The sequence below is a fragment of the Babylonia areolata genome, chromosome 23 (genome assembly GCF_041734735.1).
Source record: "Babylonia areolata isolate BAREFJ2019XMU chromosome 23, ASM4173473v1, whole genome shotgun sequence".
In the NCBI taxonomy this organism is placed as follows: Eukaryota; Metazoa; Mollusca; class Gastropoda; order Neogastropoda; family Buccinidae; genus Babylonia; species Babylonia areolata.
Genome location: NC_134898.1, coordinates 24,862,587 through 24,881,892, shown reverse-complemented (window position 1 = coordinate 24,881,892; position 19,306 = coordinate 24,862,587). Strand labels below are relative to the sequence as shown.

General features: G+C 40.7%; 1 protein-coding gene across 2 annotated transcripts; it reads right to left on the bottom strand.

Moving 5' to 3' along the window:
- Positions 1–120: 120 nt before the first annotated feature.
- On the bottom strand, positions 121–19,217 carry LOC143297777 (F-box only protein 3-like). Of its 2 annotated transcripts, none has more exons than XM_076610256.1 (11): positions 18,908–19,217; positions 14,378–14,467; positions 13,265–13,428; positions 12,288–12,405; positions 10,616–10,703; positions 9,636–9,816; positions 8,973–9,057; positions 6,234–6,359; positions 5,382–5,497; positions 2,749–2,862; positions 121–942 (listed from the first exon to the last, which is right to left on the bottom strand). In XM_076610256.1, exons 1-11 carry the CDS (start codon positions 19,006–19,008, stop codon positions 836–838), a joined length of 1,290 nt encoding a protein of 429 aa, XP_076466371.1. In that variant the 5' UTR covers positions 19,009–19,217; the 3' UTR covers positions 121–835. The 2 variants fall into 2 exon arrangements, with proteins under 2 accessions (XP_076466371.1, XP_076466372.1); XM_076610257.1 differs by having other exon boundaries at positions 10,622–10,703.
- Positions 19,218–19,306: the final 89 nt, after the last annotated feature.

The following is a 19,306-nucleotide window of genomic DNA, read 5'->3' as shown; positions in this document are numbered from 1 at the left end:
TGTGTTAGTGTGTCTTCTTTTCAAGTGCACATCTGTTGCTGTTGTTTTAGTTGTGCAAAAATATGAGTGCAAAATACAGATATTGACAAAACAAATAATCCGAACAACAACATACACACAAACTGTTGACAATTTCTTTATTGTGCACAAAACTACATGTTTGTTTTCATATGCTGAGCAGTTCATATTGTCTTCATTCAATAAAAATGATGTGACACTTTTCTATCTTAAAACAGGAAATAAAAAGTAATATCAATAAAAGGGGAGGGAAATGAGAAATGTGCACCTTTTCTAATGCAGCATGGAAAATATTGTCACACCCTATTCTCTCAAAGTTACTGTCAGCCTAAACTGTTTATGTATATTGATACATGTGTGTGTGTGTGTGTGTTGGAAGAGGGGGAATGCAAAATATGTAAATCCCTTGCTACTAATGATATAAATTCAAATGAGTGACTTGTCAACGTTCATGTATACTCTTTGAAGTAGCTTTTACTGTGTAATGCTTCACTGGGTTTGATGGAATCCGATTGTGTGTTTTGTGATTCTAATGACCTGAAATGGAATTCAATTACATGTGTTTTTGTGACAAATATTATAACCTTCACTGCAAGGGAAAAGACACACACACACAAAAATCAAGGAATATGATAAGAGTGATGCCTAACAATGGACATTAAGACAGGGATTTATCAGTTCACAGAACAACATAAAAAGAGGAGAAAAGCGCCAATAAAACTTGCACGCATAACAAACACGCATTTGTGCTCACATATCAACACACTGTCTGAACTTAAAAAGGCAAGACAATGAGTGCTAAAACTTCAGGTGATCATCACAAATTCTTCTTCCTTCTGAGGATGATCTCTCTGCGTTCAGAAAACAGTTTGTATGGCAGACACTTCAGGTGGAAAGTGGGGCAGACTATCTCCATCTTCTCTCCTGAAACATAGTAACATTCATCCAATGTAATTTGTACAAGTAAAGATGCTGCTGCTTCATTATTTCAGGCAGTTAACCTTTCTGCATCATCTGGTAAGATCTGTATATTTTTGTGATTTGTGCACTCTTGAGACCATCGGTGAACTGCAGGCAGAAGGGAGGTAATCAGAGGAAGGGAGGTAACGAAGCAATGTATACTTTTGTTTTCACCCCTCCTGTAGAGACTGGTATTTAAGACAGGAAAGGAACGAGGTCCTGCTGATGTCTGCACTGATGTCGAAGTAGTGAGAGTGTAATTAAAACTAATGTGGGCTAAAACCTCAAAGGAGGACTGCACGGGCTGTAACCCTTGCAGTGCTAAAACAGTTCAGGTGCATCATGTGTGTGTGTGTGTGTGTGTGTATCTATGTCTGAAATGAGATACCTCCCCAATCAGCAGATTTCAGGTCTTGTGCTTTGAGTTGCACCCTATATTTGTAAAAAGAGAAATCAAGAGAAAACAAGAGAGGCAAGGCCTTTAACACTCTTTTTGTTAAAGTCTTACGCACACCTCCCATCCTGCCAAGTTCTGGTTCCTTTACTTCCTACACTTGCTGAGAAAATTCAAATGTTCAAGTTTACTACACACACAAACACACAGACATTCGTACAACCAAGATGAGGTAATTTCGTTCACTTACTTTGTTTACCAATGTGCAGGGTTTCTGATAATGCATAAATATACATCCCTGACACTGTAAATGTAAAGGATGCATTAAGTGTTCATGAAGTGGGTCCCTTGGATATACCAAAAAAAAAAATTTGTACAATGAACACATAAAAAATATATATAAATTCCGTATGGGAACTTCAGAATAATGCTAAGGATCATCTGCTATGAAGAAGACTTATTTCCCTTTACCACTTCTTGGCACTGAAACAAACTATTAAGCCTGCCTTTGTATGTCTGTAGCAATACATGTTTCATTAGAATGTGCAGCATTGGGAAACCCTCTCAAGGTATTCAAGGACCACCTACAATTATGGAAACAGGGACTGTGGGCCCCCTGGACACCCCCCCCCTCTGGCATTCCCCAAAGACTTTCAACTTTATCAGATGCCTAGACGTGAGTCACAAACTGTCTACAAATGAACTGGGACTGCCACACACAGGTATCTTTGAAATCTGAATTTTAACAATGATAAGAAAGGTCAACACTGCAGGAGGGTTCAGATTAAGTAGCAAATCAATGAGATATGAAGATGCTGTTCTGTTTTGAAGTGATAATGAAGGAGTCTCAAAAGAAAATCCAGCATATTATGCAAAAGAATAACCTAGTTTCTTTTCTTTTCTTTTAATTAACTAATTACCTTCAGTATTAACTGATAATGATTTTGAAAGAGCTTACAACTTTGAGGAGCACTTATTGTTTACATGTTTCTGTGTCTGTAAGGTTTTAGCTGTTGGAGTGTTGATTTTTGTTTTTTGTGTGTGCGGTTTTATTATAATAATTTGCATTACTGTTATTTCTATGGATATGTTACGTATGTATGTCTGTACAAAGGAAGTATGTTCATATGTGTGCAAGCTTGGTATACATTTACAGGCATGCATAAATGTACACACTGCATGTATCAGAAATGTGTGTGCATGCTCAAGCAGAAATAAATATTTTTGTTACATCCGCAAGTTTGTACTTTTCAAACACACACATACACACACACACACATATATATATATATATGTGTGTGTGTGTGTGTAGTTATTTGCCATAAATTATAAAAACAAAAACAACCAACAACAAAAAACCAAACAGGACTGCTGACCAGACTGCAGGTTCTTCATGGTGAAGGAGCCAGTCATGTTGCCATAAGTTGTGGAGAACTGCACACAGCTGATCCAGGCGCAGCTCACCCCAGGCTTCATGATGGGAAACTCGCCTGCACAATCCCACGCTTCAGTTCTAGTTTCTCAAAGAGGCATCACTGCGTTTGGACAAAACCATGTATGCTGCTACACCACATGTGCTTAGGCCTTGAGTGTACACATTTGCATATATTTGTGCACCTGGAAGAGTGGGTTTCTTCAGCAGAATTTCAATTCAATCACAATAATAAAGTCATCTGCATAATTCATGAACAACATTTAATTCATCTGCATGGTTCACTGACAATAATACATCCACCTGCACAATTCATTCACAATTATAGACCCACCTGCACAATTAATGATAATATTAAGTATTTAGGTAGCGCTGAATCTTGTGCAGAGACAAATCAAAGTGCTTTCACACCAGTCATTCACACGCAATTTTACAATTCCATCACAATAATAAATGCACCTGCATAATTCATTCAAAATAATAGATCAACCTGCACAATTCATTCACAATAGTACACCCACCTGCACAATTCATTCACAATAATAGACCTATCCACTTGTACAATTTGTTCATAATAAAGATATAAATATTGAAAGCTCAAAATGCCTCCCATAGAACAAAAACATGTAAAAGTATGTCGCAAACATAGGAAATGACTCGATCTCTCACAAGCAAAGGAAAGAACATGGGCAAGGATTGAATCTGTCACTTATACAGGAAAGGAAACATTCTGTCACAAGCACAAGAAAGGACTCCAATCTGTCACAAGCACAGGAAAGGACTCAATCTGTCACAAGCACAGGAAAGGACTCAATAAGCACTGGAAAGGACTCAATCTGTCACAAACACAGGAAAGGGACTCAATCTGTCACAAGCACAGGAAAGGACTCAATAAGCACAGGAAAGGACTCATTCTGTCACAAGCACAGGAAAGGACTCAATAAGTACAGGAAAGGACTCATTCTGTCACAAGCACAGGAAAGGACTCAATCTGTCACAAGCACAGGAAAGGACTAAATAAGTACAGGATAAGACTCAATCTGTCACAAACACAGGAAAGGACTCAATCTGTCACAAGCACAGGAAAGGACTCATTCTGTCACAAGCACAGGAAAGGACTCAATCTGTCAAAAGCACAGTTAAAGACTCAATCTGTCAAAAGCACAGGAAAGGACTCAATCTGTCACAAGCACAGGAAAGGACTCAATCTGTAAAAAGCACAAGGACTCAATAAGCACTGAAAAGGACTCAATCTGTCACAAGCACAGGACTCATTTTGTTACAAGCACAGGAAAGGACTCAATCTGTCACAAGCACAGGAAAGGACTAAATAAGTATAGGAAAGGACTCGATCTGTCACAAGCACAGGAAAGGACTCAATCTGTCACAAGCACAGGAAAAATCTCATTTTGCCACAAGCACAGGAAAGGACTCAATAAGTACAGGAAAAGACTCAATCTGTCACAAGCACAGGAAAGGACTCATTCTGTCACAAGCACAGGAAAGGACTCAATCTGTCACAAGCACAGGAAAGGACTCAATCTGTCACAAGCACAGGAAAGGATTCAATCTGTCACAAGCACAGGAAAAGACTCAATCTGTCACAAGCACAGGAAAGGACTCATTCTGTCACAAGCACAGGAAAGGACTCAATAAGTACAGGATAAGACTCAATCTGTCACAAACACAGGAAAGGACTCAATCTGTCACAAGCACAGGAAAGGACTCATTCTGTCATAAGCACAGGAAAGGACTCAATCTGTCAAAAGCACAGGAAAGGACTCAATCTGTCACAAGCACAGGAAAGGACTCAATCTGTAAAAAGCACAAGAAAGGACTCAATAAGCACTGAAAAGGACTCATTCTGTCACAAGCACAGGACTCATTTTGTTACAAGCACAGGAAAGGACTCAATCTGTCACAAGCACAGGAAAGGACTAAATAAGTATAGGAAAGGACTCGATCTGTCACAAGCACAGGAAAGGACTCAATCTGTCACAAGCACAGGAAAAATCTCATTTTGCCACAAGCACAGGAAAGGACTCAATAAGTACAGGAAAAGACTCAATCTGTCACAAGCACAGGAAAGGACTCAATCTGTCACAAGCACAGGAAAGGACTCAATAAGTACAGGAAAAGACTCAATCTGTCAAAAGCACAGGAAAGGACTCAATCTGTCAAAAGCACGGGAAAGGACTCATTCTGTCACAAGCACAGGAAAGGACTCAATAATTACAGGAAAGGACTCAATCTGTCACCAGCACAAGAAAGGACTCAATCTGTCAAAAGCATGGGAAAGGACTCATTCTGTCACAAGCACAGGAAAGGACTCAGTAAGTACAGGAAAGGACTCAATAAGTACAGGAAAGGACTCAATCTGTCACAAGCACAAGTAAGGTCTCAATCTGTCACCAGCACAAGAAAGGACAGTCTGTTACAAGCACGTGAAAGGACTCAATAAGCACTGGAGAGGACTCAATCTGTCACAAGCACTGGAGAGGACTCAATCTATCACAAGCACTGGAAAGGACTCAATCAGCACAGGAAAGGACTCAATATACACAGGAAAGGACTCACCCACAACTCCCTCTCCGTCCACTCTCTCTTCAGAGCCGTCCATGTCTGTGATGATCCAATGTCGCGTTTCCAGCTGGCATGACAGGCTGGGAGGTGCGCTTTCATCCATGGACATTCTGCACCCACAGGGGGGAAGGAGGGGGAGGGGGGGGGGGTGGGGGGGGGGGCGAGGGGCATTTCATCTTTCTTGTTTCATTTTTATATTAGGCCCTTCAACCTGTTCCCCCCGATTTTTCTTTCCCCATCCGCCCCCCACACCCCCTTCTTTTTAACGTTCTTCTGACTGTTGAATGCAAACCACAACAGAAAACAATATTGTAAACCTAAAAAATAAGTCTTTTAGGTGCATAATATGCCTTAATATCCCATACTATATGTCTCCAATCATACACAGGCATAAAATGGTTAAGGACTGCTACGATGTGAGGGTTATGTTCTAAAAAAAAACACAAAATACCCCGCCCCCCCCCACCCTCAAATAAAAACAAAACAAAACACTGAATAAAGATAATCCTTCATATGTCAGAATGTGTGGGTAGTGCAACAAATGGATAATGACAGAGATTCATTAATTGTCAAGCATGAATGTAACTGCTGGGCAGAAATGTTAAGGCTTGCATGCAAAGAAGATACAGATTTTTCGTGAAAAACAGCAGACAAGCAAAGGAGGATTACAAACGCTTCCAATCACACACACAGTTTCACACTCACATGACAGGTGCATGCTCATATGTACACATTCACCTACCTACAAATTCATTCACACACCATCTTAACCTCACTCCCTTGCTAACACACTTGCTCATTCTGTACTTCAGTTAAACACATACTCAGTCCCTAAAAGTTACTCACGTAATTCTGTAGACGTGCAAGAAGTGACAGGGATTGATGGTGCTGTATTCCGGCTGGAAACAGGTGGACACTTTCACAGTGAAGCAGTCATAGGACCTTGCTACACAGTCAGGGTCATGCTCAAATCTGCACAATACATGTTCTGTATTCAGTTTCCATGCTGAACCTTTTTTTCCCCGTCTTCTTTTCTCATCTTTTTTAAGATCAAACAACCAAGAAATATTTCAAAAGCATCTCATGAATAATTTAAGTATTTACACCAGTCATGAACAGCATATGAAAAATGTATAAACAATATATTGTGAAATAAGAACAATAAAACCACCACCCAGCAAAGAAACCAAGAACATTGCATCACAATGCAAGTCAAAATATTATTATGGACACCATGTTCTGCTGAACCAGGCAGATTTAATTCCCAGATAATGGATAAATATATGTGTATGAATGTTGTTCTTCAAGTTATGGTTGAATATTCTTCAGGTTTATTATGTTCAGCTGGTTGGTCCACTTGCTATCCTTCTTTACCCTACTTTTGGGTGAAAGAAAATAGACTGAAATGTACCCAGTGTTGGTTTAAACAGTATTTTATTTGGAACATGTCACAATACAACACAGATATCGATGAACAGGACAACAAGAAAATCTTATATAAAGTCCTGACCTGACACATGTACATACTGAATATGTGACGGATGTCATCATAACTAGAAGTTAAGACGTGAACATATATGAGTTTTGAACAAAACTAAGCTGAGATATAAATAAAGTAGAGAAAATGAATAATAAATGAGTGGTGGAGGAAGAAGTCAATAGAGAGAGAACAAGAAGCATCAACGCTGGGGCACAAGCACAGCAAGACTTAACTTGACCGACAAAGCGGCGAAGGCCAACCGTCCCGCGGGAAAAAAAAAAGGCAAGCACGCCATCATGTATTCATATCATGAGCTGGCAAATGAAAGGGTAGCACTTTTTCAGGCACATGCACTTACATATATGCATTCAGAAAGGATATTACTCATCGTTATAAACCTTTAATTAGATGCATGCAAACATATATGGATATAATTATGCATATGTACACTCATGCCCATCCACACACACCCACACAATCTATATATATACATATGTATTAGGGATCAAATCGTTCGCTTTGAGTAATGAGCTTATGAACAGTTTCAAAGATGCTGACATTTATCTCAAGACTTAAGGAGGTGTTACCAAGTAGTAAGTTATGTACAGTGATATGTTCTTGTGGGAGATTATGAATAGTGTTTGCTCTATGTATGTTGTGGTTCGGGCAGTGCAATAGAAAATGCTCAGCTGTCTCTTGTGGAAAACTGCAAGCACATGATGGGTCATTCTTTATATGTCTATTATACAGGCCAGAGTTTAATTCGCTCATACCAAGTCTCAGACGACAGTGAATAATTTGTTCTTTCCTTTTGCCCAGATAATAATATGGTGGGACTGTAGTGTCTGTAGAGGAAAGGTAGCGTTTCAGTTGACTGAGAGACTGGGTCTGTACCCACTGTGTTCATATTCAAATCAAATTATGTTGTTTGCAACCCAACTGAATACCATGGGACACCCCCTCCAGCCCCCAATTCAACAAATGCTATAATGGGTATGTGTATTCATCAGTTTACAACACACACACACACACACCTAATTCACTTCTGAAATCTGTACTCAGAAGCAATGCTTCAAAAGAACATTCAGCAAGAATTGTAATAAACCTACTAATTCCTCAGAATTTCTGGATATCTGAATGTAAAATCTAAGTTTTGGGGGAGATGTTTCATTGCATGTTGTGGGTGCACAGAAAATGACCCATTGTGAAACTTCATGCTGAATAAATGCATTTAGTTCTGTCAATTTGCCATACAAGGTCTTCTCACACTCGTAATGAATGGACCCTATACTGTGTGCCCTTCTCTTGCCTGGCAAAGCTCCCTGCAAGTGCCAGGATTTGACTGAATTACCCAAGAGAGCCAGGATTTCATAGAATTACCTGTGAGTGCCAGAGTTCACAGAATAACCTGGGAATGCAAGGATTTCAATTATTCACATGGGAATGCCAGGACTTCATAGAATTACCTGGGAGAACCAACAGTTCCTAGATTCACCTGGGACATTTGACATTGCTGATTACAGTCTAGCTGACCGCACAGGGCCATATCAGGACTGCCCAACTATAAACATTCAACCACATTTAACACAAAACTATCACATCTTAAATTATGAAGAAAAAAAAAGGGTAAAAACATACAAAACACAGTTCATGACATGATCCTTCTTAAGTCTTTTAAGGCAAATAAGACTAGGCTGTGTTGAGGAGTGCTATGAGTTCATAATTACCTGGTATCTGTAACTACCTGGGAGTGCCAGGAGTTCACAGAATCATAAGTACTAAGCTGTGACCAGGCCTCCCAGTGGGGGAGAACCTGCACTGCTGTCATGTCGGGTTAAAAAATTACAACATTACAACAATATTCTTTTGCTTCTTCTGACTAAAATAAAAAAAGAAGGCAAAAAAACAACTACAAAACTCCCCACCCCCTGAAAAAAAACAACAGATTCCACTTGCTATGTCTACTGCTGATTACAATTGCTGCTGACTACAAATAGCTTAATCACAGAACCAGGACGATTCAACCCTGTCTGCTTTGTTCACTGAACTTTCTTAACAAAGTAAAATGTCTCAGTTTCCAAGACAATGGGCAGCCACTGCATTACCGGTGGATTCTGTTGTCAATGCGAGGGAATGCGTTAGTCTCCAGTTTGATCACCAGATCTTCAAACCATTCCTTGTAACTGGTGCCTGCAACAAACCAGACACCACAGAAATAGGGACAGCACACCAACATCAATGGTAACAAAAGCACAATACTGATAATAACAACAATGTAATGCAGATGATGATACTAGCATCATCTTGATACCATCATCTTCAGGGTTGGCATTCAATCATACACTGATTGATATGTGTGCCTGCTCTGTGTATGTGTGCAAAGCGTGCATACATGTGCTAAACCCTTACATCGCCAGCTATGTTCAAGATGCTAACAGCTGCTAGCCAGCTAAGTCAGCTGCACAGTACAGCTGAAAACCAGCTGTAAAGCAAAACAGCCAGTGGGAATGTGGGGTACTTGTTTTTTTCGCTGCCATGTGGCATGAACTCTTCTCCACTGTCACTGTCAGCGGCAAAATCATTTTCTGCCAACTGACTTTTAATTAGACTTGCAGCTTGCTGTCTTGTATAGCATGATCTAAAGTGAGACTGAACTGGTTGAAGAACTCGCCATCGTTCAAACTACAGCGCACCAAAGGGTTCATCAATAGTATATGATGCCAAATGTTTGATTTGACAAGACAAACAAACAAACATCCCCAATTCACCTGTAATGAAGATGTCTGTGTTGGTCACTGGCACCGTCCCTGAGTGCATGACAGGGGAGAACACCTCTCCAACAGTGAAGCCTGCCTCGTCTTTCACAGCCAGGTACTGGCGGGGATCAGAATCATCATCAAACGTGTTGCAGGTGATGGGGACACAGCCTGGCAGGTCATCCCACAGTCGCTGGAGTGGGAAAAAAAAAAGAAAAGAAAAAAGTTTCATTTGACAGAAATGTCATGACAGTCAGCAGTTCTTTCAGCTTCAATTAAAATAAAACAACAACAACTCTGAATAATGAGTGAGTCTGTTGTTCTGGTGTTCCCTGTGATCCATGTAATCTGACTGTCAAAGTGTGCTACAAATTAAGAATAGAGGTGTCATGTGTTACTCCATGTTTAAGAGTTGAGAATTTTTTTCTTTCTTTTTTCCTTGCTTGTTTGTTTTGAGTTTTTCTTTGTTTATAAATAAGAAATGCCCTTGCAAACTATTACCATTTTGTACACATATTGCAACTGCAAAATGTGCCATAAGCTATTTTGCTGTTCTGATGTGGTATCTAGTGTGGAACTGTTATGGCGATGATGTTCAAGAGATAACAGAACCTTCTATGCAAAGTAAAAAAAACCCAACAAAAACAACAACAACAAACACACTACTGTGCCATAAATGTGTATATATATGTCAGATATGACTGATTATCATTTATCACCACCATCCACCAACACACCATTTTTTTTCTTAACACTTGACACTGACATATGTTTACACACAGATAGCATACCAATTGAGCAGATCAAAATTTTAAATCATCTTGTTTTTTTTAATTGCACAAAAGGATTGGGTTTTTTTTATCCTGACATCTTAAAACGGCAACTCAATGAAACCAGACCTATATACTCATAAACTGAAAAGCACTTGAGACACAAAATTGCTAGCCCATCAACGCCCTGAAACAGACTTGTGAAAACCAAACTTCTAATACCGATACCCCACTCTCTCTGGCCATGGACGCTGCGTCTACTAATCCCTCTGAACTGTAATCTGATGTCATGGTCACACAGCCCAGCAGACTGTAATCACACAAACAGCATTGGTATCAATTTACCACAGTTGTTGGTAGAAGCAACAGCATTGTTGTATTATCATTATCATTATTCAATTATCATCATTATAATCTGTCATACAACATGCAGCATAGGGGTTGGGGATGGAGGTTGGGTTTCACCTTGTTGTGAAATGGTATTTGTATTTGTATTTCTTTTTATCACAACAGATTTTTCTGTGTGAAATTCGGGCTGCTCTCCCCAGGGAGAGCGCATCGCTACACTACAGTGCCACCCATTTTTTTTGTATTTTTTCCTGCGTGCAGTTTTTATTTGTTTTTCCTATCGAAGTGGATTTTTCTACAGAATTTTGCCAGGAACAACCCTTTTGTTGCCGTGGGTTCTTTTACGTGCGCTAAGTGCATGTTGCGCACGGGACCTCGGTTTATCGTCTCATCCGAATGACTAGCATCCAGACCACCACTCAAGGTCTAGTGGAGGGGGAGAAAATATCAGCGGCTAAGCCGTGATTCGAACCAGCGCGCTCAGATTCTCTCGCTTCCTGGGCGGGCAAGTTACCTCTAGGCCATCACTCCATACCTTGCATACCTTGGAGTTGGAACACAGAATTTTCCATTTGTAGGGTATAATACAGCACATAGGACACACAGCACAGTTCATTCATACTGCTCGTCAAGAGGTCCACCAGCTACATCACCTTCCTCTTCTTTGTTGCTCCCCACCCATTATAAATAAACTCAGTTACAAACATTAGAACAACTGTTCCATTACAGCACGAGGTCATACAACAAAAAATTGGGTTTAGCAAAGACTGTTCCTTTAGAACATGTGAGGCAGGTTTCACAGTATACAGCGTCAGGGATAAGTTAGGGATTTGAAGCTATGCTGTGTGCACAATTTTGAAAACATTATTTTCTGTATAATAAATGTTATATGATAAAGGTACAGAAACTACAAGTACAATAAACCTTTTTTTTTAAACAAATGAGTTTTGACTTTGACTTTTTTAGATCCGTGTTTGTGGTCATGTGTTTTTCCACAGATGCCACTTCCTTCTGTTTTTGTGCTGGTCATGAATATGCACACACAGACATAAAATGACTGCACAATCCATACCATTCACACTGAATGCTAAAACTTTGCTATCTTATGGAATCTCAATCAAATGTTTATCATTACAATGGATTTAGTCAATAATGATTTTAAAAAAGTCAACAGCGGCACAATTCAAATCTCTAAATCCGGAGCGAACAGATCATGACCATGCTGAATTACCTGACTTACTTCTTCTACCTATAAATTGACACACACACACACATGGTTTTAGTGTTTCCTTGCATTTTAAACTGCAAATGTTGTGAGTTTTGGAGGGGGGGGGGGGGGGGGGGGGAGACTTTGTACAAGCCACCACTCTTGTCTGCCACCCAACTCACAAAACCTAACTTTTTTTCCCCCTAAAAGATCTAGTGGGAATTTTCCAGTTTTCCAGGACCAAAGAAAACCCTATCAATTACATTTCAAAAGAAAGCAGAAAAAGAAAAAGGAAAAACAAAAATGTCAAACAACAACAACAACAAAAAGGCTTCTCACCCAGTTGTGCTGGTCATCTGCTGGCCATTGTGAATGAGGAGGGAAGAGCGCAGGTCTGCAGGGAAGCGACACTTCAATTTCTCCTCCGCAATCAGGATCTCACTGATATCACATGGACCTGTAGTGACACAACACAAAGTAAACCACTGCACAAATCTCTGAACACAGGAACAAAATTACACTATATTCATATGAAATTATAGTTTTCTTGTTGTGGTTGCGTTACTGCCTTTTGTCCAGCAATCTGAAGGTTTAGGAAGGAAGAAGTCACAGAGATGAGAGAAAGAGAGAGAGAGAGAGAGAGAGAGAGAGAGAGAGTGAGAGAGAAAGAGAGAGGGAGGGAGAGGAGAGAGAGAGAGAGAGAGAGAGAGAATGAGAACTCAGAACTTTTTTTAATGTAAAGCCACCAACCTCTATGCTTTTATTAAATCCAGCCGACAATAACACATTTCCAAAAAACTTCTACTAGTTCTAGTAGTTTTATCAGTTACTTTTCATTAACACCTGTGACCATAATGATTATCATCATTATTGTTGGTGTACAAAGGGCTTGCCCAGTTTGTCAGTCATTTCATTTGGTACTTCCACTTCCAGTTGAAAAGCTCTTCATTTGAATGGACAGGGAGGCAAAATTGAGACCACAATATAAAAGAAGCAGAAACATCTAAATCATTACACTCTCAAAATGATGCAAATTATTGGCTTCTACAATGAAAGCAGACTGACTGATTCCAGTTAACAAAACTGATTTTAAATTGACAATTTTTTCAAAAATCGGTTTGTACTCTTCTTTAAAAAAAAAAAAAAAAAGAACAAAGAACAAGAGTTGGATCTGATGCAAATGATACAGAGATTGCGAAAGATTCACGTGCTGGTCCAGTAAGAAGAAAGACACAAAGACACATAGAATTAAATTTTTTTTTTTTTTTTTTTTTTACAAAGCAACAAATATTGTATATAGTATAATTGTATCTCACCTCTAAGAGATTCCAATATCTGTGGGTCATTTTTTCTCAGATACTTCTCCAGCCTGTTCCACAGTCGACGCATGGTGCGGTATTCAGAAGGACAGTGATAACGACCGATCCGATTGTGGTACCAACGAAACAGGTGATACCATGATTTTGTGTCGGCATCCTTTCTGTTTGGCAAAACAGCACACACACACATAATTCAACCGAGGTTGTTAAGCTGAACTAATACAAATTGCAGCTTATGTTTAAGTGTGTGTGTGTGTGTGTGTGTGTGTGTGTGTGTGTGTGTGTGAGTGTGTTTGTGTGCACAAGTTCTCATATTGATATGCACATGTATGTCACTATGTGTCCTAAATTCTACTGTATTTGTGTTTGTGTATAATTTTTGATTTATGTTTGTACCTTTTATCTACTATCTCCCCCCAATATTCCTAATCCTTGTGACCCCGGTGCACTAGTACATATTCTATATTCTATTCTATATCAGCATAGTGAGAGAAGGGTGAGGGAGGTAAAGATAAAGGGTGGAGGGTGGGGTTTTGGGGAGAAAGGGGGAGACACAGACAATGTGAAGACAGGGAGGACTGGGGTCGGAGAGAGGCTTGGAGCTCTGGACACTTGTGGAGAGAGAGAGAGAGAGAGAGAGAGAGAGAGAGAGAGAGAGAGAGAGAGAGAGAGAGAGAGAGAGAGAGACAGACAGACAGAGACACAGAGAGAGAGAGAGAGAATTTGAAGAATTTTTCTGAGCCTAATAAAGTAAGACAATGCTTTTTCTCATCTAGTCCTCAAAGGGAAATAAAACAAAAACAAAAACACCAACAACTAGAATTATACATCAGATCATGTACATTACATTTATGATTTACAGATCATGGATACATATATATACATAATAATAATTTGACATTCATAACATTACACAATTAAAGTAGAATGAGAGGAGTGAATTAAAGTGGGGAGAGAGAAAGAGAGAGAGATAGCATGGAGAGAGAAAGAGAAAGTGAGAGAGAGAGAGAGAGAGAGAGAGAGAGAGAGAGAGAGAGAGAGTCTCCATGTACATTACAAATTACATCTTGTATGCAATTAAATATTTACATCACAAACGGTTTTACTCACTCTGTCAGCAGATATTCAGTCTTACATTGTTGTTTCCACAGCGAGTCATCGCAAGAAATTTCCCATAACTTTTTACATGTCCGCCCAAGTCTGAAAGTGAAACCACGTGACACACTGAACTCTCGTAAGATGAAATCACCTTCTAAAATTTCAAGACATCAGCATCACCACCATGACCACTCCCTCTACGCTAAAGTCTTCCTATTAATCTGCCATCAGTAACCATCTTTATTTCTACCACACTTTCGGCTGAAGAATGCTGGGAAAACATGGGCAGTTTTAACCTTTATACACAGATAAACATGCGCATGCCAAATAACTTTAAGGTGCTTACATTACTGACAAAGCTTTACAACAACAATAATGATAACAATAATAACAAATCAATCCACACATCAACCCTCCCTTCAAAACATGCCCAACTGCATTACGCAATGTGAAAATCAATGTGCAAAAAATGCATTCAAGCATCAAAATGACAAGCTTCCAAAGTTCCATAAGCATAATCCCGCACAAACATCAAATCAAATTCCATCACTATTTCTATACACAAACACAAAAACACCACACACAAAATACATGTATAACAAAACACATAACATCAAAATGATGCAATCTTATATCACAACACTAACATCACAGCACCCCAACTTGAACTTGAACTGTACGATGTTTTAGGTCTTGAAGATCTGTTCATCGCTCCGTGTGGGTCATCAGTTGTACATACTAAACTTTGCATGCGTGGCTTATTGGCAAGATGGATTGTACTTGTCTGGCTTGTTCTTCCAGTAGACATTCAGTCTGTTCTTGAAGGCATTCACCGACGGTGCCAGGACCACTTCGTCTGGGAGACTGTTCCATGTCTTGGTGATCCTTTCACTGAAGAATTGTTTCCTGGTGTCGCAGTGGGTGTGGTGCGGGAACAGTTTCTTCGCGTTTCCTCTGGTGCCTGATTCCTCTGCGGTTTCAAGTTTTGGTTTTTCAGTTCTGTGGAGTCCGTGGACATACTTGAAGGTATCTATCATATCCCCTCTGAGTCGTCTGTGTTCCAGGCTAGGCAGGCCGAATCGCTCTGGTCTTTCTGACTAAGGTAGCTCACTGATCGAGGAGATCAGCTTTGTGGCTCGGCGCTGCACGTCCTCTAGCTGCTTGCATAATGTCTTGTGTCTAGGTTGCCACACAGTTTGTGCATACTCGAGGATAGGCCTCGCTATTGTTTTGGAAAGCTGGATGAAGAGCTTGCAGTCTAAAAACTCGAAGGTTCTGCGGATGATGCCAATTACACTGTTCGCTCTTGCCGTGACACTGTCCACGTGCTGCTTAAGTTTGAGGTCATTATCAACTTGAACACCGAGGTCCGCTTCCACCTCACTTTCTGCCAAGGGTATTTCTCTGATGGTTCTGGTTTCAGCATCTACATGCTTCATATGGTACGATGCTTTTGATTTTCGTGTGCCGATTTTCATCACTTTGCATTTCTGTGGGTGGAATCTCAGAAGCCAATCGTTTGACCATTTCTGGAGGCTGTCTAGGTCCTGTTGAAGAGATGCGGTCGATTCCTGGTTGTCGCTAGCGGCATAGATTTTTGTGTCATCTGCAAACAGTTTGATGGTGTTTTGTACATGTTTCGGTAGATCGCTGACGTAGATGACAAACAGGATTGGTCCTAGTACACTGCTTTGAGGGATACCGCTTGTGACTGCTACTTTGTCTGAGAAAGTTCCATTGATTCTGACTCGTTGTTTTCGGTCACCAAGGAAGGCTGATATCCAGTTGAGTTTTGGGTCTTTTCCTCCGTGGGCTTCAACTTTCTTCAGCAGACGACGGTGCGGTACAGTGTCAAAGGCTTTTTGGAAGGCCATATACACGTCAATGCTGCTGCCGGAGTCTATCAGCCTGGTCCAGTCATCAAGAGCTTCCAGTAGATTGGTCACGCAAGATTTCCCCTGAACAAATCCATGTTGCTCTTCACAGAGTAGTTCATTGCGCTGTAGGTGATTCATTATTTGTGCCCTCAGGAGCGTTTCCATTACCTTGCACAGGATACAGGTCAGGCTGGCAGGTCAGTAGTTTTCTGGCTGCTGTCGGCTTCCTTTTCTCTTATAGATAGGAGTGACTGTGGCTTCTTTCCAATCTTTAGGAATTTCCCCATGATCCAGAGTGAGACAGAATAGATGTGCTGGAGACCCTGCTGCTTTCGCCATCACCATGGGGTGGATTCCGTCGGGCCCAGGTGCCTTGTTTGCTTTCAGATTTTGAAGTTCCTTTTTCACATCTGCTTCAGTGATGTTTACCTCTTGCAGTATTTCCTGAATGCTGTACTCGGGGGGTGGTGGTAGGTTCTCCTTTTCTTCCTGGGTGAAGACTCTTTGAAAAAATTTGTTTAGAACGTCTGCCTTTTCTTTGTCTGTTGTCATTTTTTTCCTGTCAGCTTTTTTCAAATCTGCAATGCCTGACCTGCATTTGGTTTTCCATTTGACATACGACTAAAAGACTTTGCTGTTTTTCTTTGTGTTGGCTGCCACCTTTTCCTCTCTACCTCTCTTCGCTTTGTGGCACGCTCTTCTGGCATGGTTATTTGCGCTACGGTATTCCTGCTCGTCTCGAGGGTCTCGTGATTTTTTCCATTTTCTGAAGAGTCTGTGTTTGTTTCGAACAGTGCTTAGTGTTTTCGGGTCCATCCATTTCTGGGTAGTTCTTCCTGATGTCATCACTGTTGGGATGTGCTTATATACAGCTTTCTGGATCTCATACCTGATGGTTTTCCAGGTTTCTTCAACTGACTTGTTGGAGAGAAGTTTGTCCCAGTCTGCTTCAGTGAGGTCCAAATTCATTTCTTCGTAGTTTCCCTCTTCAAACTTTGTCTTCTTCCTTGCTGGTTCTCGCTTATCGTAAGAACATGAGAAGCTGATGATGAGAGTCACATGGTTGCTTCTTCCTAGTCCGGCTTGTGTTGTGATGCTGTCTATCATCTCCTCTCGGTTGGTGAAGACCAAGTCATCTGGGCTGGGGTTCTGTCCTTGCCTAAATCTGGTTGGTTCCTTCTGGTGCTGGGTGAGATATGCATCTTGGGTGGCTTTGAGGAATTTCTGCGCCTGGTGTTCCTCCCTACAATTGCAGGTCCTATTTTGCCATTTTGTGGTTAAAGTCACCCATCAGGAGAATGTGGGAGTTCTGCTTCTGTTTGCCCAAGTCCACAATCAGTTTGTTGAGTTTTTCTGTGTTTTCCGGGGGAGAGTTTGGGCTTCTGTATATCAATCCAATCAGAAGTTTATCTGAGCCATCCAGACGACATTCGACTAATATTTGTTCTTCAAAGTCGTTGTCTTGAACTTCTATCTGGGAAGACTTGAAGTTGCTGTCTACATATAAGCACATTCCCTGTCCTTTCTTGTCCGTGAGGTTATAAAAAAGGTCATAATCATCAATGGCTACCTCGCACTCCTGTACTGCATATCTTGTGTTCTTTGGTTTGACTTCAGTTATTCCGATTACTGATGGTTTGTATATGCTGATAAGGGCTTGTAGTTCACTCCTTTTGTTCAGTAATGAGTCTGCATTGCTGAAGAGGCACGTACGTAAGTTCAAGGAAGCATTGGCTGTATTGTTCTGGCGGTTAGATAATAGTTTGGGAACTGATGAAGTTTTAAAACTATGTACATTGCGAGTTGAGTTTTTTTTACTCCGAGTCTCCCTGGGCCGCCTGATCCGGCGGTTCCCCGAGGTAGATCACACGCTTGTTTCGCCTCACCCATCTTGCTTTGTCGTCCCCTGACGTCTGGGCCCTCTTCGTTTGCAGTTCATTGTAAAGTGTAGTCTCTTTCTTGCGTTCTGCAGGGGTCAAGTCCTTTCTCATGCTGATGCCAGAGATGGGGGTTGTTGCAGCAGCCTTGGTTTCTTCTTCCTTTCTCTTTCTGTGGTAGGTACGCAGAGTCTCATCTCTCTGTGCCATAGAGTCGAAGGTTAGTCTTAGTGGTCTCTGGGGGCCTTCGCTTCCCTTTTCCTTCGGCTTGCCCAGTCTTCTGATGTCTATTAGTTGATGGGGGATATTCAGATGCTGCAAGATTTTTGTTGTTGTCTCTGTCTTCTGATTTCCTGTCCCTAGATTCAGTGGCTGCACATTCTTTCATTTTGAAAATGATCAAGTTGGTCTTTCTTCGGTGCCTATCTTCCATTTCAGCTACTTTTTCCTCTGTCTTGCTGTCCACAATGTCAACGATTTGGCTGTCTGTAGGAGTAGGACTGCCTGTATTGTTGTCTGCTGTGTTGATCAACCAATCCAACACCCCAAACCAAACGAGATCATCACAACAGATATATAAGCACACACCCCACCAAACAACATATATATATGCACACACCCCACCCAACCCCCCAAAATGTCACACTCTCCATCCCAAGACAAGCGTTAACACATTGCTAGTCATGGGCTGGGTAGCTCACGAAAAAAAGTGTTCATATGTATAATAATATTATAGGCATCCAATGAATGAACTTAGAAATTGAAGACTGAATAAAAACTGGTCATACCTGACCAAGCTTCTGAAGTCAAGTTTGGATAAAATGTGCAACAGTATTTCTGCTGGGAAGCCCACAAAACTTGCTTTGTTTGCATCGTTGCAGCTTGCCATTCTGATTGTTTTTTTTTTTACACGGTGCACTTCAAACCCCCCTTATAGTCTACAGAATCTTTACAATGATGAAGGCGGTAGTCAAGGGAAAGAAGAAGAAGAAACCTCTCAAAAACGGTTAGAGCAGACAATAACATTTGAGTCAGTCAATCTCCCTCTTTGAGAGAAGGTTCCTTGGCTGACCGAATACGATTCTGATCAGTCGATGACAGTCGAGCTACGGTACATTATAAACTGTGATATTCGAATTCACAATAAAGTTGTATAATTGATTCTTATATATCAAGTTACAGCACAG

What these genes read in the sequence shown, in the direction of transcription:
- LOC143297777 (XM_076610256.1), bottom strand. Translation starts at nt 19,008, where the DNA reads ATGGCAAGCTGCAACGATGCAAACAAAGCAAGTTTTGTGGGCTTCCCA. An exon ending in GACTTCAGAAGCTTGGTCAG is followed by an intron (nt 14,468 to 18,907) that starts GTATGACCAGTT and finishes TTTCACTTTCAG; the next exon opens with ACTTGGGCGGACATGTAAAA. An exon ending in CACAGACATCTTCATTACAG is followed by an intron (nt 9,058 to 9,635) that starts GTGAATTGGGGA and finishes GGTTTGTTGCAG; the next exon opens with GCACCAGTTACAAGGAATGG.